Genomic DNA, 27,864 nt, shown 5'->3' on the forward strand with positions numbered 1-27,864 from the left:
ATTTGTAAATCAATACAAACAATATAATTTGCCATAGAAATTCTGAAAAACTACTTATAGCCATCAATTTTTGGATATGTGATAGATAAATCTATTTTGCACTACAGCAGGCTAGCTGTGGATGAAATATCTGCTATTTAATGACATTGGTCAGTCTTTCTTATTTTTGTGCCACAGGTGACATGCAGGCACAATTAACCCCTCTCAATGTCTATGTCAATTAGAGAACATCTCTGTGTCTTGTGTTAATAGTCCTGCTTCCTAATTAAACTTAACATTTGACGCCAGGGCTGATGTCAACACACAGGTAGACAGCTCACCATGCCCGTCCCTTTGTGTGACATGTCCTGAGGAACGCTCTGCAAGGCAATAGATTATGCAAACCAAAAAGGCCAGAGGGGGAAAGAAAACGTTATCCTCTATAGTAAAGTAAACTGTAATTGTATAGTATGTGTTTGACTTCCTGAGACCCAAAGGGAGATTTCCTACTCGTGCCATTGCCTCTAGGCCTCCCATCCTACCCTGGAGGTTAATGAGTAGTTCCCCAGGACACGTTGCGACCACCAACATATGACTCCTACCCTCACATACCTTCCCCTCGTATCCGGCACCACTAGGGAGCCTAAGCAGCAGGAGGAGACTCCAGAGGTGGATGTATGGGAAATCCTGAAGAATGCCCGGCCTGACGAGTATGAGTCGATTGCTTTCAAGTATGGCATCACAGATCTGAGAGGCCTGCTGAAGAGGCTGAAGAAGGTAAAGAAGGAGGTAAAGAAGACTGAAGGTAAGTCACTGCTTTCAAAATGTTATATATAGGTGCATTGTAATAAATACTCAGTGATGCCATTCTTTATGTCTGGCCACATTGGAAACTTGATCTCAGAGTTATGTGAATTTGTTTTTGTATTTTCAAAGCTTTTGCAAAGAAGCTGGATCCTGCATATCAGGTGGATAAGGGTGGAAAGATCCGCTTGGTGGTGGATCTGGCTGACCCCACAGTTGAACTGAAGTGGTACAAGAATGGACAGGAAATCAGGCCCTCTCCCAAGTATGTAATGACATTTTCTTTAGTATGTCTTCTAAGACTTCACCCCTTCAACATGGCACAAATGAAATGCATTTTATAAAAGAAAATGTGCTTCATTTGTGCTTCATCATTTACTTTAAGCTCAAAACAACATACAACCAGAGCTTATATTTTATTTTTTTTAACAATTTTCCCAATAGAAATATACCAAAACATAATAGTGGCTTAATCATGTGCAGCCCTTATCACTGATGTCCAGTGAACAAATAACATCCTCTTGACTCAAATGTGGCTCTAATTATTTTCCACACAGTCTTTCTCTCACACACACATATGAGGTATATTATGAATTTGCATAAATACATTTAAGTAAAGGGCTCCATAGGTACATTTGGTTGTAAATGATGAATGAATTGTTGTCTTTAATTGCCATGTGCTACTGTATTTGTCCTTCTTTATACAGGAAAAAGGTGGTACCTCCTTCACAGGTCTTTAACCAAGTCTGGCTTTGGCATATAGTATCACAAAGACTTTTAGTAGAAGAGAGTACAACCTTCTCATAAAAAATAGAATTACTATATAGACTATAGTGGTTTTAAGTTTTCATTTTAAAGGTACCAAAAAACCCTTATGTAAAGGCAGAAATGCCCTGTAAATTGCCCAGTCAGTGGTCTACAAGAAGTCTGTAAATAAACCCGGACTAACAGCCCATGGACTACAGTAAATTATTGCAAAAGTTCCCTAGCCAGTGCCTTTGTTTTAAATAATATATTAATATAATTCATAATTCATATTTTTTATATAAACGGTGGATTAAATTAATATTAGCGAATATGAAATATGTTGCAATAGTGACAAACCCAACTCAACTCAGTAGTTGCAGTTCCCCTCAACTCTACAGCCCATTTAGTATCTTTTGGGTGTTTTGGTTCACTCTAATTGATGTTTTAAGCAGCAGGCAGCTGTTTTGAGAAAAAACTTAGATAAACCCACTTTAAACTCAGCTCAGCACCAAACAGAAGAGGTTAGGGTTAGGATTAGTGAAGCATTTAGCAGCTGAAGAGACAGATGTTTCCCCAAGAGTTGGCGGTGAATAAAACAAAGAGAAACATGACTCCAAATAAATTCTTGTGTTGCTTCAGCTGGATGTGTAAAAATGTATCTGTTAGCTAATAAGTTTGCCTATCAAACAAAAATTTGATATGGCACACTAAAGCTTGCTTCCACTCCTGTCAGCAGCCAAGAAATCAATGAATGCAATCTGTATCTGAACAATATAATGTTTACCTCATTTTATATTTTTAAAAATTCATTAAACTTTTATATCTCATTATAGGGTACCTTATCACGCTTTGCTTGTAAGGCTAATAATAGCACTTCCCTGAAATAGCATTGACAGCATTCTGCACTGTATACACTATAATAATACCAGTTTGAGAGTCAGTGATTAAGCAATAAAGCATATTTATTTATCCCAAAATAAATCAAAGCCATACAAAGTTAAAGCCATCTGGGAGGTTACTGCTGTTTTCTGGTTTGGTCTCCTGTGGCATCTCTCCAGGGCCCCATGTTTCGAAGACTTCATTGCAAAACATTGTTGCTGTCTTTTGATCCTCTGCTTTGTTGTAACACTACTGTCAAGCACATACTGTACCCCTCCAGGCATGATGTCTCTCTGTGTTTGTCTGTTTGACAATCTGTCTATCATATCATGATGTTCCTTCCTGTCTGCCATAATTACTTCCTGTGCTCCGGCTCCATTCTGGCTCCACTGCTGACCTTAAGTCAAAGGAAGTAAGTCTATCCGTGCAGTTGATTTTCCCCTCTCTATGTTACTGTTGGTGTGAAACCATTTCTTTGTGTAGTATTACAGCACCACCAATATATTGCTCAGTCAATATCATCTGCTGATATTGGCCTATCACAGATATATTGGTGTATATGTTTTCCGATATGTGCTGTTTTTGTTAGTTTATTTTTAAAGTTATGTAGGCAGGATTTTATATTTGATCCTTTTCCTGAATTCAAATCTAATATATAAATACATATGGTTTTTTTTAAATAGTTATTTATATAGTTATCAATCTGGCCCTATCTAACCCAGTATGACCTCTGGGTTTGTGTAGTGAACTTGCATGCATGTTGAGTTTGGCTTTTGAATACTGAGTAATAGGTCTCTTTCTTCCATTTAATTTTTTGGAAGAAGGACTATTTGTAATGTCTATCAGAAGACTATATTTCCTAGTATTGAGATAGTCTAAGTTAGGGGTTTTCAAAGTCTGAGACTGTGGGCCTCCCCTCAGACAAAGGTTGGAAAAATGTGTCCCATCACCCCACCCTTAGTTTACTTGCTTAGTTTTACTCAATTCCTGGATGAGTATGAAATCATTGATCCCATAGATACTCAACAACTGTATCAACATAACCTAATATTGCTGTTTGATATACACCAAACACATTTTTTTTAAAAGTCTGTCCGAAGGCATTTATAAGTTTCTGACTGTGGGAAAGTGGGAAAAACAGTAACATTCCCAAAAACTACTGTATCTCTGAGCTATCTTTCTAAACAAATCATACATATTTAGGCTATTCTATGGGATCTCCTTTTGTTAAGTAATGTCATAATTAAACTAGTATACTTACTAGAAACTATATTTTCACTTTTATTTTCACCATTCATTGAACCTCCTGTGAAATAGTTTGGAGCACCCCTGAGGAGGCCTGCCTCTGACTTTGAAAACTAATGGTCTAAGTCATCATTCACAGCTGTAACTTCTGTTGCTACCCAGTGATGTAACTATTCGACTTCCTGTTAAGGTATATTTTTGAGCATAAGGGCACACAAAGGATTATGGTCATCAACAACTGCTGTGCGAATGATGATGCAGCCTACTCTGTAGCTGCAGGAGACGAGAAGTGCAGCACGGAGCTGTTTGTCAAAGGTATCTATATTAACTGTTCACTATCATACAACTTATAAGGATATCAGATGTCCTATCAGTCCCTCTTCAGCTTCTCATACCTTTCTTGTCTGCAGAGTTGCCAATTAAGATCGTTAAAGGTCTCGAGCCTGTGAAGACCACAGTGAATGAGAGGATTGAGTTGGAGTGTGAGGTGTCAGAGGAGGGGGCTCAAGTCAAATGGTAAGATTAAAAAAAGATCCATTTATAGATGTCATGAATATAAGTCACATTAAGTATTACATATAATCTGTCAGCACATGAGGCTACACGGAAACAAATTTAGAGCCTCCATCAATCTTTGCAGTTCATTTTACCACTTCGTGTCACCAAGTCATATTTCACTGATGATTTATGCTGCAATAAAAGCAAAGGTTACTGTTTTACCAAGATAAACAGATATGATGTACTGGGGATTGTTGGAGATCATTTTAAAGAACATTAGGACTAACTATGCCATCAAAATTAAATAAAAGCTAAAAATCTTCTTCACAATAGTCTCATTTGTTCCCTATGCTGACCCAATGTTGATGCAACAGTGATGCATTTATGTTTGAGAACATTATGTATAAGTGTTTTAAATGATCCTTCGTTCCTTAGGATGAAGAATGGTGTTGAGGTTCCAACCGGAGTGCGCTCGCGATACCGAGTTAAGGCTGAGGGAACCAAACACTTCTTGGTGATTGACGACGCCTCACGGGAAGACACTGGGACATACTCCGTCATGGCTTCTGGTGGCACATCTGAGGCTCATGTACAGGTTGACTGTATGTACCATGTCACCCTTTTTCGTTTTGCATTGCTCACATGCTTTTCAAAGTAAAATGGTGATGATAACTTGCCCTATTCAGTTATATACCATTTTCAACTTTTAATCAGTGAAACCACTGAAGATATACCAGGACCTGCAGGATGTAACGGTGATGCTGGGTCAACCCCTCAAGCTACACTGTGAGATCTACCCAGGCAATGTCCCAGGCCGCTGGTACAGGAATGGACAGCTGATCCAGCCCAGTGACCGCATCAATATCATACACAGAAACAAGTATGTCCTCTCTTGATTGAGACTCTTCAGTCAAAAGCAATTTCACACAACTGCTGACTAATATAATTCTGGATTTTCAGGGTCCACCGACTTGAAATTGAGGCCACCTCCCTTCATGATACAGGAGATTACACTTTTGTACCAGAGGGGTATACACAGAGCCTGTGTTCCAAAGTTCATGTCATTGGTATGCAAAATATATTTCACTGGAATTTAGTTTTTTCTTAACGTGCTGGAAAAAAACCCATAATGTAATCATTTTCTTATCTCTAGACCCTCCAAGGGTGCACTTGGAGAGCTTAAACTTCCCAGACAACACTGTGACAATTGTAGCTGGAAATAAACTTCGCTTGGAAATCCCCATCAGTGGTGAACCAGCACCCAGGGTGGTGTGGATGAAGGGGGAAAGGGTGAGCTTCTATCTTATTTTCTGCAATGAATGCTCACCAAACCTCAGATATACAGCGACACTAGCACATCAAGGGATGAAAATTAATTTTTATACATTCATGGTTCCCAAAAGACATTTTCTTCCAATGCCACTAGTCCTTAAATTTGGTTTCTGACAAAATACCTGAGAAACTAATGACATTCATGTCATTACCTGTACTTAGTTTTCAGTGCTAATCTTAGCATGATAACATGGTAAACTAAGATGCTGGATATGGCAGATATACCTGCTAAACATCAGCCTGTTTGCAGTGTCACAAGGAAGTATGTTAGCATGCATTTAGCTCAACACATTCTTGTGCCTAAGTACAACCTCACAGAGATGCTGGTGTAAACTCTTAGTCTTTGCTATTTGTTATTCACCAAGTATCATATTTTTATTATATCTTGACATTACTCTTGATTATATCACATATCTAAAAATCTCTCTCTTTTTTGGCTCAGGTCATTCTTGATTCGGGCAATCGTGTCCGAGCTGAAACATGTGGCGACCAGACCAGTCTGACAATTGACGTAACAGAGCGAGAGGACACAGGGAACTATAAGATTGTCCTGCAAAATGAGGCTGGTGAGGCCACAGCCAGCATCAAGATAAAGGTTGTAGGTAAGCAATCACAAAGTGCTTCGATCAAAACACCACATGAAAAATTGCATATTTGTTTCTTTAAGCCTTAACATGCCCTTGTGTTGTCTGCAGACATCCCTGATGCTCCGGAAGCTCCTTTGGTCACAGGTGTGGGTGGTGATTGGTGCACTATGACATGGGAACCACCCAAATATGATGGAGGTTCACCAATATTAGGTAAACATCTCATCTTACCGTGATCAATGATCACAGACTACATGTGTGCAATGATGATTAACAGATTTTCTGAATGTCTTTAAAGGCTACTTCATTGAGAGAAAAAAGAAACAGAGTTCAAGATGGATGAGACTGAACTTTGACCTAATTAAAGAAACATCATTCGAACCCAAGAAGATGATTGAAGGTGTGCCTTATGAAGTAAGGATCTTTGCAGTCAATGCCATTGGTGTATCCAAGCCAAGTGAACCATCCAAAGCCTTTACTCCCCTTGGTGAGTAGCACACATATCTCATTGAACATCCACTCGGCCTTTGAGCTGTTATAGTCAATAATCTGTCCAGGAAAGTATTACATATAAGTCAGGCTTTATCTAACAACTGTATATAATAATGAATGAGAGAGTGATGGTGCAATGTTGCAAGTATGTGATCTGCCCTTGGTACCCCGGCAACGCAGCTGTTCCTCCCCATACCCCACTATCCCAAGCATTCTGGCTGTGACCTCCACTGGACATGCAGGAGCTTTAGAGGATATTAAATATGTCTTTATAATGGTTGCCAAACCATCTGCGGATTAGAGGTTTAGGAGATCAGGTCTGTCAGAGGGTTCAATAGGAGTTAAATATGATTCTGAATACAAGAATAGATGGCAAAAGCAGGGACTAATGAGATCTGACAGGAAGATTGGTAACATACCAGCTAGAGAGAAAGGCGCCTTGCACACATGTTCATGGCTTGCCAAAATTGCTTTTGCTATCTTTTTCATATCCATTGTTGGAAGTCAAATGAGGAATTGAAGTTATGGCCTCTTTGATCACTCAAACTTTGTTCTCCTCTTAGCTGTAACCAGTGAGCCCACCATGCTGGTTGTGGATGATGTGACTGACACCACAGTGACCGTGAAGTGGCGTCCTCCTGAAACCATCGGAGCTGCTGGTCTGGATGGATACTTAGTGGAGTACTGCATCGAAGGAAGTGAGAGAGCCTCAGTTTTTATTTACTCCCATTCAGACTGTGTGAACTTGGGGAGATATAAGCAGATAGTTGTGAGAGAAACATGGTGAAATCTTTCGGTTGCTAATCCAAAATGTTGGTCCTATATCACTGTAAGACATATCCTCCAACAGCTAATTAAGAGTTTTCGCAACCAACATACTCTGCATTGTAATTATGTTCTGATATTAAGACCTTAATTTGTTTGTACATGTTTTTCATAACCAAAAAACAGAGGTTTTAGAGCAGAGGTGCTTTTAACAAACTGATTTTCCAACTTTTCCTACAGGTAATGATTGGGTAATATCTAACAAGGAGCTGACAGAGAAGACCAAGTACACAATCACAGGGCTGACTCCAGGGGCTAAAATCTTAGTTCGAGTGAAGGCCATCAATGCTGCTGGAGCCAGTGCTCCACGAACTCTTCAGCACTCCGTCTTTGTCAAAGAGGTTATTGGTAAGCTCTTAAGACTGCTCTAAAACATGAAAGTTGTGCATTTTACAGGAAACAAACATAAAGATGTGAGAGTAATTTCTCAATCTCTATCTTCTGGTTATCTTCCCCTCAGAACCACCCAAGATCCGCGTCCCCCGACACTTAAAGCAGACCTACACTCGAAGAGTTGGAGAAGCAGTCAACCTTGTGGTGCCATTTATGGTAAGGCAAAAACTCAGCTCAGTTGATGTTTGTTGCATCTGTGAGTAGAGGACTAAACTCATGATGTCTGTAGGGCAAACCCAGGCCAAAAGTCACCTGGCTGAAGGAGGGTAAGCCTATTGACCCTACCCATGTCAACATCCGCAACACAGACTGTGATAGCATCATCTTCATCCGTAAAGCAGAACGCAACCACTCTGGGAATTATGAAATGAAAGTACAGGTTGAAAACCATGAGGACATGGCCATTCTTGACATACAAATCGTAGGTAAGCGTTATACCACCATTATTGACGCTACCACTTCTACATCATAAAGGTATTTATCTGGAATTTTGAAATTTTTCAAGCCCAGCTCATTAGTTTTTCTACCAATTGTTAGACCTTCCTGGGCCTCCCCACAGTGTGACAATTGAAGATGTATGGGGAGAGAACGTGGCTCTGGCCTGGACTCCTCCAAAAGACAACGGCAACGCCCCAATAACAGGCTACACCATTCAAAAGGCAGACAAGAAGACAATGGTAGACTGATTTTACAAAATACACTTAAACTGAAATTGTGCATAATAATAAGCAGTACTCGTAAGCAGTATTTGAATGTACTTGTCTTGACCTGCTGTATAGGAATGGTACACATGCATTGAGCACTACCATCGCAACTGCATCGCTATCACAGAGCTGGTGGTTGGGAACGAGTACTTCTTCAGGGTCTTCTCGGAGAACATGTGTGGTCTGAGCGAAGCCGCCACCCAAACCAAAAATAGCGCGCTCATCCTCAAAGAAGGTACAACTGACTGTGATATTAGCAAGTGAACATATAGTGAACGTTCTTCTCTGTTACTGTGAATTGATGGATGTATTTGCCTTTTAGGAGCCAAAACTCAGAGATTCTAACGTGATAAACTGATAGAAATCCAATGAGAGAAAATGCTTTCATGGTCATAACTGGACACACAGTGATGTTACATGGAAGATTTTTATTTAATCCTTGTTCTTTTTGCCAAAGCAACATCATCAATATGGAAAAGTTGTTCTTTTATTTGCTCCCCCCCCCAACAGCTGTTATCTGAAAGGTACTGTCAGTGATATTTTCCACCCTAAAGTGAGCATGTCCCACTTTAACATATAACAGGGGTCATGAGTATGACTGACAGGCCCTTAAACAGACAGTGGTGTTACAGTCTCAGCTGATGATAAATAAAGAAACATTGTCTTTCCCTCATCACATAGGGAATTTCCCACATGATACCGCTCAGCGACAGTATCATGCACAACCCCATTCCTTTACCCTTACACCCACAGGTTTGCAGGTGAAAAAGCCTGAGTACAATGATCACGACTTCAAAGAAGCACCGAAGTTCACGCAGCCCCTGATCAACACTTTTGCCATCGCCGGCTACAATGCTACTCTCAACTGTAGCGTGCGCGCCAACCCAAGGGTAGGTGGTACAACTGCAGGTAAACATGTTGAATGTAGACAACGCATTATGCCCAGGTAAATATACAAGTTCATCGTGTTGTATTATAGAACTGATTCTCTTCTTTGCATCACCCTTTAAAGGGAAACTCTGGTCAAAGTGGATATTATTTTTGTACTTTTTGCAATCATTCCTCCTGGTAATATTAACAATGTACATGCCAAATTAGGAAGTGTTCAGACCGACTAGACAAAGCCCCGTCACACATTTGAATGAGGCCAGTCCATCGTTGCAGTGACGCAGACAAAGAAATGAAGGACTGTCAAGCATGAAAAGTTGAACCAGGCTCAACTTTTGCCAAGTCATGTGGCAAGATATGCAAATGTACATTTTTGGCAGTCACTTTGTAACATGAATGCTGCATTACTACTGTTTACCTCATGATCATTTCAGCAATAGAAAAACTAGTTGCCCCTGTGATAAATTGGAGTATTATAAACAGTGTTTTTCATATCTGGCAAGCCTTTTGGGTCTGTTACTCAAATGCAGTGTCATGGGTATTATTTTATCATTTCACTCTTCCTGAAGCAACACAGCCCCACCAACGCTGGCTGCTGTTACAGTTTGTTGTAATAATGTCACTGCTCCCACTTCTCTGCAATTACTTTGATGAGTAACTGATGCCCAAAGTTGTAATAAACCAGACTTATCTGTAACAAACCGAAGGGTCAGGACATCGCAGCCTATCTGCCTGTTGAATTAACATCATCAACATTTCTGTATCTGCCTGCAGGCCAAAGTGACCTGGATGAAGAATAAGATAATCATCATCGATGACCCACGCTACCGCATGTTTAGCAACCAAGGAGTCTGTACTCTTGAGATCAGGAAGCCCAGCCCTTATGATGGCGGTGTATATACCTGCAAGGCCGTCAACGACTTGGGAGAGGCCCAAGTGGACTGCAAGCTGGAGATCAAAGGTCAGTGTCTATATATACATGTCTAAATCTGGGCCTGATTTCCCAAAGTTTTTATTTATTAATGTCTTTCTTGATGAGAACATTTTAAGTATCTCCTTCCACAGTCTTGGCTTTTTTAGGTAAATATTAAGAAATCAGCAATCTGTTCAGAGTGTAAAGTAGCAAAAGTGACTTTGGGAAACCAACTCCACTCAGAGAATGCAGTCTTTTACCTGTGTGTCGCAGTATACCAAAAGGCTGGCCATGTAGGCGCTGGACATGTAAGTATCTGGATTGGGTTGCAGCAGCTATTCATAAATTCATTACTAAGTTTGTGTGAAGCTAGTTAGTTTCAAAACAGTGAGTTAATAAACCGGATATACCATAAAAACTTTAGAAAAGTTTTAGCTTGCAGAATTAGAAGTAATATTAAAATAATGGCGATAAAAAAATTCAGTTAGAAGGAAACAATAATGATTTATAGTGCATAGATGAAGAAATGTATATCTCAGAGTTACAGCTGTAGTCTTCACATAGTTTGGAGTGAGTGGGAGATTAAGCTAATGTGACATTATGTCATTTGACATAGTTGATTTGTTTTTGTGAAATAAGATTTAAAATCTCCCCATTTTACATCATTATATAACAATATTAAATCAAGTGTTGGATCAGATGTGTCAACCACATTGCCTATTTTCCTCTAAGTCTAGTCTAAACAGGTTGCATATACGCAGTGGGTTCAGGCAGTTACATTACACCTGGCAGTTAGTGGATGTGAAAATGTAATAAAAAATTATCTCGAGGTAAGATCTAGTTTGTGTGGTGCAACCCGTTTAAAATGAATCATATGTAAATCACCTAAATATTTATAATATTACAACTTGGGTAAGTTTGAACTTATGAACAGCTGGTGCAACTGGCTCTTGGACACCTTGTTTAAAAGAGACAAGAATAATGAGACAACAATCATCTGTTCATGTGTGTGCACATAATATCTGGTCACACTTTACCATCACCACAACATGTAGAGGTTTACCCCACCACCACCGCCACCACCACCTCCACCACCACCACCACCCCTCCCATGTCCTCACACAACTCTATCCAGTCCAGTCCATCCAGTCATCTTGATCATCCTCACACCACACCACCTCAACACACAGTCTGTCGCCAGTCACACCTCAGTAAGCATAACATATAAAGCTGTGCTGCTTTTGTGTTGGGTGAATTATTTAATGTCTCCATCTTAAACTATTCTCCACAGATTTCAGCGTCTCCTTTAAGCCTCCTACCAGTTAACTCCTCATATAAAAGAGTTCAGTAATAACTCAACAGTTTTCCCTGGTGCACACATATAACTCCATGTAAACATTTTGTTTAACCCCTCTTCTCTTCTCTCTCCCCCAGTCCAAACTCAAGAATTGTGAATGTATGTTCTCATATAAGGTAAGCTTTCATATGGTTTTGGCATATGAAGCTTATGTCATTCATTATGCATCTTCCAGCCAGCCTGTTACCTCGCTTTTCTCAGTTGGTGAGACTTTGGCCGTTTCTGTTCCTCACGAAAGCAGGACCCAGAGACAGAACTTGGGAAATCCGCCATTAATAAAACAGGATTTGCATGACTGCCCCAGATCCCCTTAGCTGGCTGACTTTAACAATATTTTGAACATTTTAATTGGTTGCCATAGTTGGTGTGAAATGGTGTGAACCCCACGACTACCTCTCATGTATTTTGTGCCATGTAAAAGGTGAGTAAACTTGCAAACTTTCTAACCTTTGATTAGAAATCAAGTGCAACATCTGTGGAGATTGAGACTGAGTTTTATGCTATGCAGACATGATGTCAGCATACCCTTTTTTCTCAGCTGCTGTTGATTGAAGTCATAAAGGATCTGAATAAAGCTACTAACACTGAATATTTTCCATGATGCGTTTGGCCCTGATTGATTAGTCTTGTATGCATTATAGACGGCAGAGCATTTAATTTTGTAGCCCTTTGCTTGTTGCAAATGAGTACACATAGTATTCATTAATCTTCTTTTTGCAAAGCTCTTGTATATGCATTGTATTTCAGTGGTATCAACTTTGTCTTTACTCCTAGTTCTGCAAGCCTGAGCAGATGCAAGCTGTGTCCTTGTTCCATACTATATGCAAAATCTAAGCAGGAGTTTGTATGTAGTGTGTCACACTGAAAAAGTGACAAAATACAACACAAAGTTATGTTCCAAATATAAAAAATAATCACTTTATTTGTGTCCAACTGGAAAATACTTTTTTTAAACTTTTTTTTCTTTAATAGTTTCACAAAATCTTAGCCAAATAGCTTTCAGGTGTTACTTATAACTCTAATGATGACATCTTAAATATCTATCTTTCTATTTATGAAGATTAAGCAGCACTGACTTTCTAAGATTTTAATTTAACTATGCACATGTGTTGTAATGCCAAATGTGCTATATGTGGACCTTAGAGGTTGAAGTCTATTGACTTTGGTGATATTTCAACTTTTTTTTTTAATCAAAATTTTCTCTTCCAATGACACATCTAAATTTCTAGCATGGACAAAACTTTGTACCGACATTCATGATTTCTGGATGAAAAATCCTACTGAATTTGGAGAGTTTTTCTTCTAGTCCCCCATTAGTTATCTGTCTCTACCTCACTATCTTTCAGGAAAAAAAAGTTAAAATGTTCTGATTCCAGCTCCTGAAATATTAATATTTTCTTGTTTATTTAGTCTTCTATGATAGTAAACTAACTATTTTGGGTTATGGACTGTTGATTGGACCAAATAACTAATTTATTAGTTGAGAAAATAGACAACAGAATAATTGAAAATGAAAATAATTGTGAGTTGGAGACCTGAAAATCGGCAAGTATAGAATATAGACACACTATTTAGCACATAATAATGATGTAGTATTGAACTGGGACACACTGTTTGATTTACAAACTGAATGTGCATTGCATACATGAGCTCTGTCTGACTACCTCTCTTCTCTTCTCACTCCTCATCCAGTGCTGTGAGCTCCTGGCCTCTTCGTTGCATTCTGTTTGTTTTGCTCGATCAGCCTGTTGCTCTTCAGCTTTCCTCCTCCTCCTTCTCCTCCTCCTCTTCCTCCTTTTCTTCCTTCTTACTCTTAATCTTTCTGTTCCTCACTCTCCACATTTACATCTGTACCTGCCGACATCATCATGAGAGTGTCTTTCCTCTTGTCCCCCAGGAGGGTTCACCTTTTGCGAGCTCATGAAACGCGGAGTGCCCCTACACCTGATTGACAAGTACATGAACGAGACGAAGATTGTCGAGCAAGAGAAGTAAAAAATTGGACAGCGTGCAATGAGACACTTTAGCTTTGCAGACGTCTGCTGCCACTAGTGATCCTCTTCTCTCACCCACCGATGTCAGTAGCTTGAAGGCAGATGGAGGGATGATGGAGGGATGGCGAAATGGATTGATGGGTGTAGGGGAGGATCTACTGGTCTTGGGTGTGGCATGCTGTGTGCAGATTTGGAGCTAGTTGCCATAGAAACAAAAAAACAAACCCCAGTTCATCTTCATTGTCACCCTCTTGTGTTTGAAAGACTGTGTCAGCTCAGATGCATGTCAGCAGTGTTTGGGTTCTAGCTTTGATAGGTAGTGTAAAAAAAAAAAAAAAAAAAGCAAAGCTCACAAGCAGTGACACACACCTACAGTATTTACATGTTGATTTTTGTTGGGAGTGCTTGTTGAAGGTGATAATGTTTTACTGGAGGTCTGACAGATGGGAAAAGGGAATGTATAAACAACAAGTTAGGTGGTTGTATGATGTCATATGGCAAGAAAAAATAAAACAGACCAGAGTAATGTTGAGATAAATGAATGTGTTGACCCTTCTATGATAATTCACATTAATATTTGTTCATTTCATCTTTTTTTCCCCCCTCTGGATAAGTGAGAATATGTAGAGGTTTGCATGACACATTATGCTTTTTTTGGATTCACATCTGACCTGAGGCTTGATTGAGGCTCAGTTATGTGCGCATGCCTTTACCTCTGTAATTATGACCCTGCATTACAATAAAAGATAAACAAAATCTACTGTTTCTTGTCTTTTAGTGTGTGTCTATATAGTTTAAAAACAGTTTATTCTCCCATTTGCCAAAGACTCATTCTTGGGGGATATTACTGTATCTAACAGATACATTTTGTCTAAAGGCTGGGCCAAATTATGGACTTCAGAAAAAGACCATAACTTTAATTTAAAATGGTTCATTTGGTGTCATTTTGTGCACTGGTTCCCAAACAGCTTTTTGTAATTTTAAGAGTTTCTCTCTACGTCCTTCACATTGGACTGACACAAGTGTGGAAGAGGTTGACATGAAAAGTGCTACTCTTTGGACTAAAACCAGCAATAACTGATAGACTATTTAATGGCTGTAATATTAAAATAAACTCCACTTGATATATCGTGAGTGCAAGGGTGAATAAATAAAAACTTACTGGAAGTTTACTGCAAGCCATCATTCATGCTCATCTTTCACTCTGGTAGTAATGAGTATATGCATGGATTGAGTGGCATAACGCTGACTGCCAAAAGCTAAAGACAGCAGCTGTCACTAATAGGACAGAAATAACTAATGAATAAATGTTATGTAGAAGGTAATAAAACATGATTATTCTTATTTTCAGGTGATTGTAAACTAATTAAAACATACTTATGAATATTATATTAAATTTCCGCTAAGTCCATTCTTCTAGATGACACTAACTTATTCAAACTAGTCCTTTAAATAGTTTTAATTACTGGATATGTCTATGTTCATTTTAAGACCCCGACCGATATATCGGTCAGCCGATATTATCGGCCGATAATGACCTATCAGTTATATCTGAACCAGTGAATATGTTGTCCAATGCTGATATTGTGTTGTTTTAAAAAAAAGTTATAGGCAGCATTTTAATGATTTGTGGTTCAGAAGTTTGTTATAGACACTACTTATGTGAGGAAATAGTGTGACAGGTCAGAATATAAACAGTAAGGCAATGCAGTTTTGTTTATAAAGCACATTTCATACCCAGGGCAACTCAATGTGCTTTATATAAAAACAATCATTTAGCAGTAAGAATTGGAAACAAAGAACATAAAAACATACAATTCAGGGGCGATTCTAGGATCAGACCTTTAGTTGGGCTCAGCTCCTAATGAGAATTTGACATACAATGCCCTGCATGTGTTCAAACCCCCTGCTAAATCATTCATTTCAACTGGATAACGTAAATTACACCAATACATAGTAGAGTGCTCTACTATATAATGTATAAGAGGACTCTAAGATAGTTAATGAACCCTGAGGGAAAGATTATATATTAATACCAGAACTATCCAAAGTACATTAAACCTGTTAACCCTTTGTAGGTCACACAAATGTGATGTTTTACAGACCTCATTTGTTCAAAACATTTTTTTAAAAACATGTTAGAGACTCATTCTGTTTGTGTACAAGATGAAAAAATGAACCATTTGAACCTGTAGCATAAGTGTTTGTCCCATCTCTAACAGACAGGCTCACAAAAATAATTTAAGGTGTATAAAATAATTCTTAGGAGAAAAAAAAACATAAGTTATTTATTTTTAGGGGTGCTGAGATCAAATTAAGGGGTGCTTGAGAACCTCTAAATAGGGTCTAAAATCGCCCCTGAATTACAATTTTTTTTATTTTTAAATAAAAAAAAAAAAAAAAAAAAAAATGGAAAAATTAAAACACACAATTAAAAACAAGAAAACACAATAATAAAAAATAAAAACAACGTACAGAAAAATAGAAAGAGGGAAAAATAAAATAAAAACTAGACTAGAATATAAAATATGAGTTTGCAGCGTAAATATTTGCTTTAAAATCATTAAAAGGACATAAAGTGCAAATAAAAGATTGCAATTTAAAGTGCTTTAAAAGAGTTCAACCATAATAAGCACATGAAAAGAGAAATGTACGTAAGGGTTAACTCTCTCTCTCTCTTTTCTTAAAAAAACTACATTTAAACTTCCCGGTATACACACAGCTATATTATTCCCTTCCGGATCCTCGCTTCCTGCAGAGACGCAGCTCAACGAGCTCAACCAGAGAGACGCACAGACTATCGACGTCTCATGGTTCCGTTGTGGAAATGGCCTAGTGCGCTCCTCCACAGCCAACCTCGCCATAAAAGCGCAAATGAGCTGCTATTTGTTGGAGCTGGCCGACAGAAGATAGCCCTATCTGAGCCCGGGGGACTTTTAAGACGCTCATTTGAGGAGTGACAAGGCAGAAAAAAACAATGCCACATTTTCTGTGGCCGGAGCCGCTGTCACCCGCACAGCTGAAGCGGCTGGAGGAGCATAAATACAGCGCCTCCGGTCGGTCCTTGTTTGAGCCTCCGCTGCAGATCTACTGGAACTGGCTCGTCCAGCAAATACCGACATGGGTAGCACCAAACACCCTGACTATTGTGGGACTGGTGGTGAATATCCTTACCACGGTGGTGCTTGTCTATTATTGTCCTACGGCAACAGAGGAGGTGAGTGAAAAGCGACCTTGGCCAAAGTTTTTTTTTTTTTGCTCGCCCTCGAAAGAAAGAAAGAAAGAAAGAGGAAACCTCCCTTTCAGAATTGCGTAATTTAACCTAAAAGTGTCCAGTGACAAACTTTAAAAACACCAAAAGTTATGGTTAGATATAGTTTTTGAATGAGAACAGCCCAAATGTTAATACTGCATACAAATTAGCCTCACAACAGCTTTAACTTCGAGCTGTGCGATATATCAATATAATAGATAGCCTATAAATATCGTGATATGAGACTAGATATTGGATATCGTTGTATGGCAGATATCATTTTCTGGCTATTATTAGCTGTTGCCTTTACTCCACTTAAGTCATTACATTAATCTCTCATTGTGTATTATTGTGAAAGCACCAATAGTCATCCCTACAGTATTGTTGCAATATCAATATCGAGGTATTTGGTCAAAAACATATTGCAATGTCTAATTACTGTAGCTTTATTAATTGGGTCATGCTGTGTAATGTTTGGCAAAGTCTCTCCATGCACTAGTTGTTTCATTTATAACTCCACATACAAACTTGGATATGATATATTGTGAGATTTACGGTATAATCAGTTATTTGTGAGAAGACTTTCCCCCAGTAGGACATCTATATCAGTGAGTATATAGATGACCCTCATGTTGTGTGTCCCTCTCTGTCCGCTTCCACTTTTTGGAAAGTTGACAGCTTTGACGTGTTGTTGTCTGCTGCTCACACTCATGTGATGCAGCACTGTTTGTTGATGACAAAACACAGCAAATTGGAGGAAAATGGCGCTCTTGTTTCTTGTTTCTTGTTTCTCGCTCTTGTTCAGACCACCATTAGAGACAAGGATAACTGTTCAGACACACTGTTAATGGTTAGTAGAATAAGTAAAATCTAATGGACAAGTACAGATGCACAACTAATAAAATGGCTATGTAGATTATGCCCCATCACATTTACTTCAAATGTAATAATAGCTCTTGAAACAAACAGCTGATGTGACAGTTCACCTTTACTCCACTTAACTAGGTTCACTGTAGAGCAGAGGCCCATATAGAAAATACATACGTGTGTGTGTGTGTGTTTATCAGATTTCCAACTTTGTCCTGTCCAATCAGGAGAAGCTTGAAACTGACTCAAAGTCTACAGTTCACGCAACATGCTGCGTACTGTCAAATTCCACAAGTGCAAAGACGGCTGAGTTTTTGCCCCCTATTATGATTCAGCACTGACCAAGGCAAACCTGGCCCATGTCCACTCTTCTTCTTCATGGACCAAAATGGATAAAAGTCAAATGCCTGTACAAACAAGGACGAAGTAGAGGAATTCATATTGAACCCTTGACACAGTTCAGAGTTCCCTCTAAAGAGATATGTGTGATAACCTTTTCAGGGAGCAGCCCGAAACAAGTGGACTCTGTCCCCGTCGGTCCATGAGGCATTTAAGACACAGACTTTGAAACAAACAAAAAGGTCTCTGAATATTCAGGACAGCATGGGATTCTTGATCGCTCCAGAAACACAAACTATCGTTGTCCCCCTCTCTCTTTTTCTCTCTCTCACGTTCACAAACATACACACACACACACAAACACTGTAGGGGTGAACACTCAGTTTTGGCTGGCTCTAGTGACCAGATGGTCCATAACCTCCACCCTAGTAAGAGGAATGGACCCACTCAAATCAGCAGGAGACTTTTATTCTACTTACAACACACACAAGCACAGACACAGACACATATTCAGCACTGGATTTGATGTATATGGTGCTGTGTGTCCATGGGAAGGTTGCTAAATTATACTCTACACAGTATCCTTAACACCCACAACAGCTGGATTAAGTTTTGAGGTACTGGTTTAAGATTGTGACTAAGATGACAACCTTAACAGAAGGCAATCAATCATTAAATATATGACATGTGCTATTTGAAACTGCACGTTGCTCCTTTCCCCTGACGGTGAATGTCTTATGATCTACGTCAGCTATCAAACCCCGCATTTGATATAGCGACTGTTTGACTTTGCTCTTTTTACTAGATTTCAATTCAGACACATCTGACATATCTGCATACCGTAGATTATAGGGCTGCAACTAGCAATTATTTTCATTATTGATTAATCTGATAATTATCTTTTTTATAAAGTGTCAAAACTAGAGAAAAATGTCTGATATATTATACTTGACTTCTTCGGATGTCCTAACCTACTGTCCAAACCCTAAAGATATTCATTTTACCGTCATTACAACAATGTAAAGCATTAAATCTTCACATTTGAGAAACTGAAAGTAGCAAATGTTTGATGCTTTTCCTTTTAAACATTATTAGGTTGTCAAAATACATCTTAATGTGTAACTGGCTCTACCAAAGCACAAGGTTGAGGCATTTATTGTGAGTGGGTGTCTTTAAATAAAAATGTCTTTCTTTAGGGTCCAGCATGGGCCTTCATCCTGAGTGCGTTGGGCCTGTTCATCTACCAGTCTCTGGACGCCATCGATGGGAAACAAGCCCGGAGGACGAACAGCAGCTCAGCTCTGGGAGAGCTCTTCGACCATGGCTGTGACGCCGTCTCCACAGGTGCTGCACCACTTAGTGGGCAATTAAAATAATGTTCTGTTCTGCATCACTGGATCAGGAAGGAAGTTGTTTCATTAGCTAGGTATTCATTATTTTTTTTTCTCTTTCTGCAGTGTTTGTGGCGGTGGGAACATGCATTGCATGTGGAATAGGAAGTTACCCAAACTGGATATTCTTTTGTGGTTTCATCGGGATGTTTATGTTCTTCTGTGCCCACTGGCAGACCTATGTGTCCGGGACGCTCCGCTTCGGCCTGTGAGTCACGTTCACTAGACCTATCCAGCCTTCATACAGATGCTCTTCTGCTCTTTTTTCCTGCCTAATTGTCTCTTTGATTAACTCCCTGTTTCCTGTTACTTACTGCACAGGGTTGACGTCACAGAGGTGCAAGTTGCCATCACAATCATGTATTTGATGACAGCTTTCGGAGGTGTGAGCCTCTGGGAAACCACGGTAACTGAAAATATATTTTGTACAGTCACATGTACACATGTGCAAATACTGTACATACACACACACACACACACACAGGAACACTTACATTTCACCTTGGATATGTAGTGAAACATATTGCTCCTTTTTGTTAGAATAGTTTTTAGTCTTCCTTCTAGTTTTTTAAATAGAATTTGTGTTTTACTTTTACTCTGTGCTGCCTTGGGAGGCTTGACTTAACATCACATGAGAGAAGTGAGAAGGTAAATATGGGTAGCTAACGCCATGGCAACAGGTCATCTAATGGACATGATCTGGCTCAAAAAGCTGATGATGTCCTCTGCATTGTTTTTTGCTTCGCCCTCCCATCACGCTCGGCATGCCTGCAGCTTTTATACAAGCACACTTCTTTCTATAAGGAGAGCACTTTGTGTTGGGTCATTAATTTGACCCTCACGTTTTTCCATAGTTGCCCTTCATTGGACTGCAGTTCTACGCCTTCCCCATCGTGGGCATCATCGGGGGCGCCCTCTACTCATGCCAAAACTACTTTCATGTCATTTTGAATGGAGGTGTCGGCAAAAATGGCTCCACCGTGGCAGTAAGTCCTAGCACACATTCACACTTTACACCGCTGCACTGACTTTTAATATCACTTGTATAGAAGATAAATATGCTGTGATAGTCTGTCTAATAAATATTCCTGCTGTTTAGGACACCAGCGTGCTGACTCCTGGTTTGCACATCGGCCTCATCCTCACTCTGGCCTTCATCATTTTCAAGAAGTCATCCAGCCAGCTGTTTGAACATCACCCCTGTCTGTACCTGCTCACGTTTGGCATGGTCATTGCCAAGATCTCCAACAAACTGGTGGTATGTTTGACTTTTCTTAATCAAAATGCATTCATATTTAACATTGCATTTCATTGTTGCCTCTATTTGACTCCAGTTTCTGACACAAAAAGGTTCAAATCTGTGTTTTCTTTCCCCTTCTGTTATAGATTGCACACATGACCAAGAGTGAGTTACACCTCCCAGACACAGCCTTTATAGGCCCCGGCCTCCTCTTCCTCAACCAGTACTTTAACAGCTTCATCGATGAACACATAGTACTCTGGATAGCAATGGTGAGTTTTGGTCACACTCATACTTTCTCGTCACACATTTGCTTTTGAACTGCATATTATTCATTTAAACTAGTCACACCTTTGACCATTTATCGCTGCTCAACATGTACTAAGTCACAAAGGTGATAATTCTACTTTATGCTTATTATTGAGGTTGTAGTGGTTGGTGTTGGTGGTGTACTGGAGTGCATTATACTGAAACGTGTTCCAAATATTTTGCCCACTGCATGTATGTTAATGGGGTGGACAAAATATTAGAAACACTCGGTTGAAAGCTGCAAATTTTGGCATTTTTGCATAAACAATTACTAAAATATGCATATTAATGCTGCAGTTTTAAATACAATTGATTGATATTTAACCACCACACTATATACTATTTTCTTTTTTTAGAGATCATACTGTTCAGTTTAGCTGTTAAGTGAAACCAGATTTGTTTTCAGTGCTGCCTAAATATGAGGAAAAAGCTTTCTTAGGTACTGTAACCGAAAGTGCATACATATTTGTTGTCATGGTGGCGTCTTGCCATGGTTCAACCAGAAAAACCGACCAAGCGTTTTATCACAATTAATGACAATGATCAAGCGTGACAGAGCACCAGCACAAACTTGCATGGCAGGTGGGCCTTGAAGAGGAAAAACACATTCTTTTGTATTTTGCCACATGAGCAGAGTTGTTTTCATCCTAGAGACTCTGTGCCCTGCTGGCTTTCACTTTTGCCTTCTAATCAGACTCATTACAGCCGCAGTTCAAGGTGCACACGGGTTTCCTTCAGACCGTTAATATTACACAAGATAAACCTTCCCTTTAACGCCCGTGACACTTGTTATCTGTCCCAGCTAAGCAAGGGTTGTAAATGCTGGTCTGATACTGCTCATCTTTGATATGAAAGCATGAACGTGGGTTTGGTAGTACTATAAAAAGTAGCAGTATGTTCTTAGTTGTACTGGAAACCAGCAGTAAGACTGAAAATTACCAATATGTTGAATTGATAAGGGCATTCTAATCAAGCATAGTGTCGGCTCTATGCTAGACCATGTTCTACAAAACATTAAATAACTTTGGAATCATTTATTATAAGTTTTATTTTTTGTGTGAACTGTGCGACTCTCAGCTTATCGACACACCTTGAACGGTTGAATGACCATTAGGGCCAATTTAGGGTGCGTGCAATCAAGTGACACATGAAGAGAAGCTTGCTGGGCTTCACTGGCTTCACTTGAGTCACTGTGTGCACAAAAACTAAATTAAACTAGGTCGTCTGTTTTGATATTTACTCTTATAGGTGATATATATGAAAAAGGCAGCACCAAAATGTATGTATTGTCATAATGTCTACTGAAAAAACAACCAGGATAATAGTTTTAACCCTAACCCTAACCCTCACTGAAGAAAAGATGGATTTGTACCAAACTTCACATCCTCCTCAACACCTAAATACAACTTTTCAAACCACTGGGCATGATGGTCACTTTCCACTTCACCAAAAAGAAAGAGCAGATTCCCCTGATTCATATGACAACTAACACTTGATACTAACTGAAGGAAAAAGCTCAGGATTGGCAAAAATATTAAACTATACCCAGATAAGGACATGACAATTTATAGCCGCTCCAAAATGGCCTGCACACCCACACAGCGTTCAGCTATTGAGGCGGATTGTGTGGACGGAGCTATGCCAGATATAGCATGAGTTAAGAGCTGTCAGTACAGCGTGGTCTGTACACGCCCACACAGTCTAATCAGGGAAATGAGTAAACCATAGGGACTAAATGACAGGCACCTACAGCTTAAAGGTGCCCTGTAGAGTTTTGTTGTAAATAAATGAAAGTTATGTCTACATCAGTAATTAAGTTTAAGTGTAAAACGCATTTCCATCCTCATAAATTATCATAAGGCTAATTTTTTAAGTGTTCTAAATCCCACATTTTTATGAGTCATGTTAAATAGCTTACAGTTTTCATCTTCACTACCTTTGTTGTTGCACTGCTGCATTTTTCAGTTCGTTACTGTCACCTGTAAATTAGTGGAATAGTGTGAAACCATTTGAGGAATGTATATTTCATCACCTGCGTGCACGAGGACACACCCAGAAAAAAACTTGCTCCATATTAATATTCTACTAGAGGTCAGAACGTTCACAGCGCACCTTCGAAACTTGGAGATATGATGTTAAACATTTAATTTAGTCATCATTAAAATTACTGTCAGTGCTTTCAGGTGGTAGATAATGAGGGATTACCTAAAGGTATAATATGTAACTTTTCCACATTAAAATGTCTAAAAGCGACTTTTAGACATGTTGTGTTTTGTTGAGTTGTGTACTTGCATCATCCCAAATGTTTCAAACCATTTTCAAAGCCAGAGAAATGAATATTAATAAAGGTAACAGTTATTTGGTCATTGGAAGCTATCATAAAGGGACTTTTTATCCAGTTTAAAGCCACATTTTTACTATGAACCTTTTAGAAATCGGTGTTTTTTAACTATGAAGGATGTTATCTGACACCTGGATCTTAAGTTATCTGAGAAACAAGTTGAGCAACATTATCAGCAGGTCAGCTCACAGCTCCTCTGGTCATTCTGTGTTTGTCAAACAGCGTCTTTAGTCAGTGGTTTTATTGGTTTTAAGCCTGTGTCTGTTTGTTTTTGAGTGGAGGAGATCCCTGCAGATAATTGGTGTCCTTGTATAAACCTCATAAACGTTGAACACTGAAGAAATCCTGACCATGAGAAGCTGACTGCAGTGAACGCCTCCCATAATCCTACGCTATTTGACTTGAGAGACCCCTAGCAGCAGGAAATGACATACTGTGCATTTAAACTGAGCCATCATTCATTTTATTGGTAACACCTGTGTTTTGCCTATTATGAAACGTCTGCTGTGAAATGTCTGAGTCCAAAATGTTGACATCTTCCTTTTAAAAAAAACAACAAAAAAACCTATTGAAAACAATTTACATTTTATAAAAGCTTAATGCCTCTTGTATGGTGCTTTGCGTTCATTTAAAGACTGATTTGTAGTGGTTAAAGGTTGAATATGTAGAATATTTATTAAAAGCTATATTTTTTAAAAAATAATACAGCCACGGGGCGTTTTGAGGGGTACAGAATTAAAGTATTGCTTTTCCATAAAAAAAAAAAATTTAGTCTGAATTAATATTTTTAAAATTTTTTGACGGATTCGACAATGACGTTCTGACACGTTCTGTGTACATTGTACCAGCCAATTAGCGGCCGGAATTGCGGGTTGCCAGGGTTGTCTGTTGTTCCGGTGCAGCTACTGTAGGCTGGCACTGGGTGAAATGGAGTTGTAAACAAGTAGAGCCGTGTTGGACTTACTAAAACCAGCGTTTTTTGCTCTCAAGTACAACTTTTCATCACAAAACTTCGAAGGTAAGACAGAATATCTGTTAGTCGCTGTAAATAAGTGGTTGTTTAACTTTGTATTCTTTGGCTGCTGGTTCACTGAGTTTTAAGCGCAATAATAGTGGTACTGTTGAACTCGCCAGGGTCTTAGCTTTCATATGAGATGCTATTTGTTTGTGTACCATGAAGTATCAAAACGGTAGCAATGGAAATGTGGAGAGTGGGTTGACTTTCTGACGCTATTCGGATTTTGATATTTGATCATTAACCTCTTAACGCACGCTGTTCCGTTTACGGGACAGGACGGATGTTAGGAGGTAGCCACACGTTCTTCTGAATGTTTTAAACACCAACCCTTAAACATATATACTCATGCCGTACATTGTTGGAAAGCTTAGATTGTTCTGATTCATTCAAGACCACTCACGACTTATAGCTCTATTATTACTATTGCTCACAGCCGTAATAGTATTAGCGATTAGTTCGGCTAGCCACTCAGCTAAGTGAGAAAAGCTATAATGCTACATACCTTCAAAGTCTTCCCTTTATCCACAACGATCATCTTATGACTCAGCACTTTCTGTACAGCTCGCCAAGTATCCATTCTTGTGAAATATGAAATCTTTTTTCCATAAAACCGGAATACTTTCCTCAATATGTCCATGTATTTAGTCCAACACGTAATGTAATAACACAAATAACAAACCATATACGGTCCGTTTACGTCATTTCCTGACCTGCGCGTCCATCTCAGAGTACACGTGACTAGATGTTTACGACCGTGAGCCTCTCCTGCTTCTGACGACACCACTCACCAGCCAATCGGTGCTTAGGATTAGGCAGTACACACAGAGACATTGCTGCTACTCCCACTGGCGTTACAATGTAATGTACCTCGGTGGTTTCAAGTCAGTTACAGCGAGGGTATGTTCGCTTCCTGTTTTCAAAATAAAAGCACCAACTCTATCGTTATGGTTTTCTTAATAATAAAAGGCAACGGGTGTTTTATTTTGTGAAAATGACCGGAAGTGCGTTACTCGCTACGGCTAACTTGAGTGGCTCCGAATTCGCAGGAACAAAACTTTAAACAGATGTTATTTGGACAAATTAGCATCACATTGTGGATCTAAAGGGCTACTTTCTCGCCTAAAAAGGTTAGACATGTGGATAAAGTGGTATATTTACAGAGTTAGAGCTAAAATAAAATCCGGCACCGGACCTGGCAACCCGACTGCTGGAATTACTTTTTGGTTGTTGCGACTACGATCTCGAGACATTAGATGGCGTTGTTCTGCTCATTCTACATATTCTACCTTTAATTGGTTAATTGAATATCAACATTAATTTATTTTTAATTTTTTTAATCCACCTTCTGATTTGTCACCTTCTTCTTCTTCAGGTGCTCTCTTTTCTGGATCTGGCACGCTACTGTACAGGCGTGTGCCTCCAGATCGCCTCCCACCTGCGTATCCAAGTGTTCAGCATCACGCCGCCCAGCAACGCTCACCGCGACTGACGACTTGCCTGGCGGGAGGAGGGGGCGGGGGAAGAGTTGGACCTCTCCCCGCTCCTGAAAGCAGACGACGATGAACAAGAGGAAAGACCCTCGACCCCGAGCCACTGCAGCCTTGACAAAGTGACCACTTCTGATTAAAACTGCCTCTACCACTGTATGGAAGTCACGAGACGGAAAAAACTACAAATAACTCAACACTACAAACCAAAAAAAAAAAAAAAAAAAAGTTTAGAAAATCATGGAAACACATCACCTGAGTTTCAACCTGAATTAAAAAAACAAGAAGTGCATGTTATCAGGAAATAAAATTTAGATTTTTACATCACTTCCTACTTATTCATCTCAAATACCAAAATATATTTTTTTCAATAGGTATTTTGTAGCTTGTGTAAATATCAAAGCTTTTTATCTACATGAACAGATAAGTGTCAAAGGTAGGATTACTCATATCTTAAACACACATAAACATACAACAGTAATAAATAGTTAATAGTTGCTTCATCAATAAGATAAATCTCTTTGATATGTGCTCAAACTAAATAGAGTACCTGTTGAAATTCCTTTTTAATCATTTACTTTTTTATTTATTCAGTGAATGTGACTCAATCTGACGTGAATCAGGGCTTGAAAATACAGAATCAAAATGATGAAAAAAAACAAAACAGAAAACCTTCAAAACCTCAAGTAATTTCCAATGAACTTTATAATGTGGACTGGCAGGTTGTCAAGGAGCCACGTGCAGGGGTGTGACCGTCTGTGTTAATGCTGAAAGCAAAGACGGCTCTTCTGTTAGGCTTCCTTCATAAAGCACCACTCCAGCTGCTTCTTCCTTGTTGTTATTCCCTGCTGCTCATCTCATTCCTCAGTCCCCCAAAACTAAAAACCAGCTCACCTTGGGCCTTTTTAGAGCGCTGCCGACTGATGAAGCATTAACACATGACTTGTTCTGCTTTCTCTGTTCTTCTCCCTGAAGGGCTAATTTTTTTTTTAATTTTATTTTGTGATTGTACAGAATTCAACTGAAGGCGCCTTAAATATTTTTGTTGTAATTACTGTTAAACTTGTGAATATTTAAAGCAGCTTTGTATGTTTTTTTTCCACTGAAGTATCACACTAGATAAAAACAATAGTTGTATTACAGTGCAACTGGATTTTTTTTTTTTTTTTTTTTTAACTATCCTCTCATGAGGTTTCTTCTCTTATACAAATACACTATGTACAGAGTAATCATTCATTTGGTTCTTAAAATGTTGTTGGATCATCAGTAATTTTTTAATAACTCAATGATATGACTAAACAGTTTTATCTGACTCACTCATTCAGGTTCGTTGGGATCAAAAGGGATATTTCTGTTGTGCCGTTGGACTATTTAAGGGTGAATATGTGGTACGCCTGCATTTTATTTGGAACAAATAAAATAATCTTTCTCACATATTCTGCTTGTGCAGGATTATGAACATTGTAAAGGGGAATGTCCCAAAAAACAATAATGATTTATTGCATAACACAATGATGGATTTTGGAACTATGCATTGAAATGTAAAACCTTGATTTCAAACACCATGTTGCACTGTTCAATAATACAGTAAAACACCTTTCTACTAACTAATGAGTGGAAAAGATTGTAATAAAGAAAATATTTTTCATGAATTTTGTCGTTACTGTCTGTGGTTGGAGAAGTAAAAATACTAAATTATTCAAAATCTTTTATAAGTACAGAAGCACTCATGTAAAGATAAGTAAGAATGACTAGTTTAAAAAGTAAGTGTACTTAAAGTGTTGAATTTAAGTTTACCATAGTGATAGGTATATACTACATTGTTAAGACTGTACAGATGCACCAATGTGTGGGTCGTACTTTACTGTTGTAGCTGGTCAAAGTTTGTCTAGTTTCAGCTATTTTAGAAGCAGTTTGGTAGTTTAGAGCAGTGGTTCCCGCCCTGGAGGTCACACACAGGTCATGGTATACATCTGATGAAA

General features: G+C 38.9%; 2 protein-coding genes across 2 annotated transcripts in view; both read left to right on the plus strand.

The window, feature by feature from the left end:
• The window catches only part of mybpc1 (myosin binding protein C1), a 31,596-nt gene extending 17,958 nt beyond the window's left edge, over positions 1-13,638 (plus strand). The window contains exons 13-33 of the mRNA XM_053344164.1: positions 618-784; positions 916-1,048; positions 2,813-2,821; positions 3,845-3,969; positions 4,065-4,170; positions 4,588-4,754; positions 4,867-5,032; positions 5,113-5,219; positions 5,306-5,442; positions 5,927-6,086; positions 6,180-6,284; positions 6,370-6,558; positions 7,127-7,261; positions 7,569-7,736; positions 7,849-7,937; positions 8,011-8,206; positions 8,319-8,458; positions 8,561-8,720; positions 9,239-9,375; positions 10,148-10,334; positions 13,541-13,638. Of these exons, the coding sequence (XP_053200139.1) occupies positions 618-784; positions 916-1,048; positions 2,813-2,821; positions 3,845-3,969; positions 4,065-4,170; positions 4,588-4,754; positions 4,867-5,032; positions 5,113-5,219; positions 5,306-5,442; positions 5,927-6,086; positions 6,180-6,284; positions 6,370-6,558; positions 7,127-7,261; positions 7,569-7,736; positions 7,849-7,937; positions 8,011-8,206; positions 8,319-8,458; positions 8,561-8,720; positions 9,239-9,375; positions 10,148-10,334; positions 13,541-13,638 (2,881 nt within the window). The remainder of the gene's footprint in view (positions 1-617; positions 785-915; positions 1,049-2,812; positions 2,822-3,844; positions 3,970-4,064; positions 4,171-4,587; positions 4,755-4,866; positions 5,033-5,112; positions 5,220-5,305; positions 5,443-5,926; positions 6,087-6,179; positions 6,285-6,369; positions 6,559-7,126; positions 7,262-7,568; positions 7,737-7,848; positions 7,938-8,010; positions 8,207-8,318; positions 8,459-8,560; positions 8,721-9,238; positions 9,376-10,147; positions 10,335-13,540) is intronic.
• A 2,766-nt stretch (positions 13,639-16,404) lies between these two features.
• chpt1 (choline phosphotransferase 1) lies at positions 16,405-27,534 on the plus strand. Its single transcript, XM_053344172.1, has 8 exons — positions 16,405-16,854; positions 19,293-19,440; positions 19,554-19,695; positions 19,809-19,893; positions 20,342-20,473; positions 20,587-20,745; positions 20,874-20,999; positions 25,768-27,534. Exons 1-8 carry the CDS (start codon positions 16,615-16,617, stop codon positions 25,882-25,884), a joined length of 1,149 nt encoding a protein of 382 aa, XP_053200147.1. The 5' UTR covers positions 16,405-16,614; the 3' UTR covers positions 25,885-27,534.
• The last annotated feature ends 330 nt before the right edge of the window (positions 27,535-27,864 follow it).

This window comes from Scomber japonicus, chromosome 23, assembly GCF_027409825.1.
Source record: "Scomber japonicus isolate fScoJap1 chromosome 23, fScoJap1.pri, whole genome shotgun sequence".
In the NCBI taxonomy this organism is placed as follows: domain Eukaryota; kingdom Metazoa; phylum Chordata; class Actinopteri; order Scombriformes; family Scombridae; genus Scomber; species Scomber japonicus.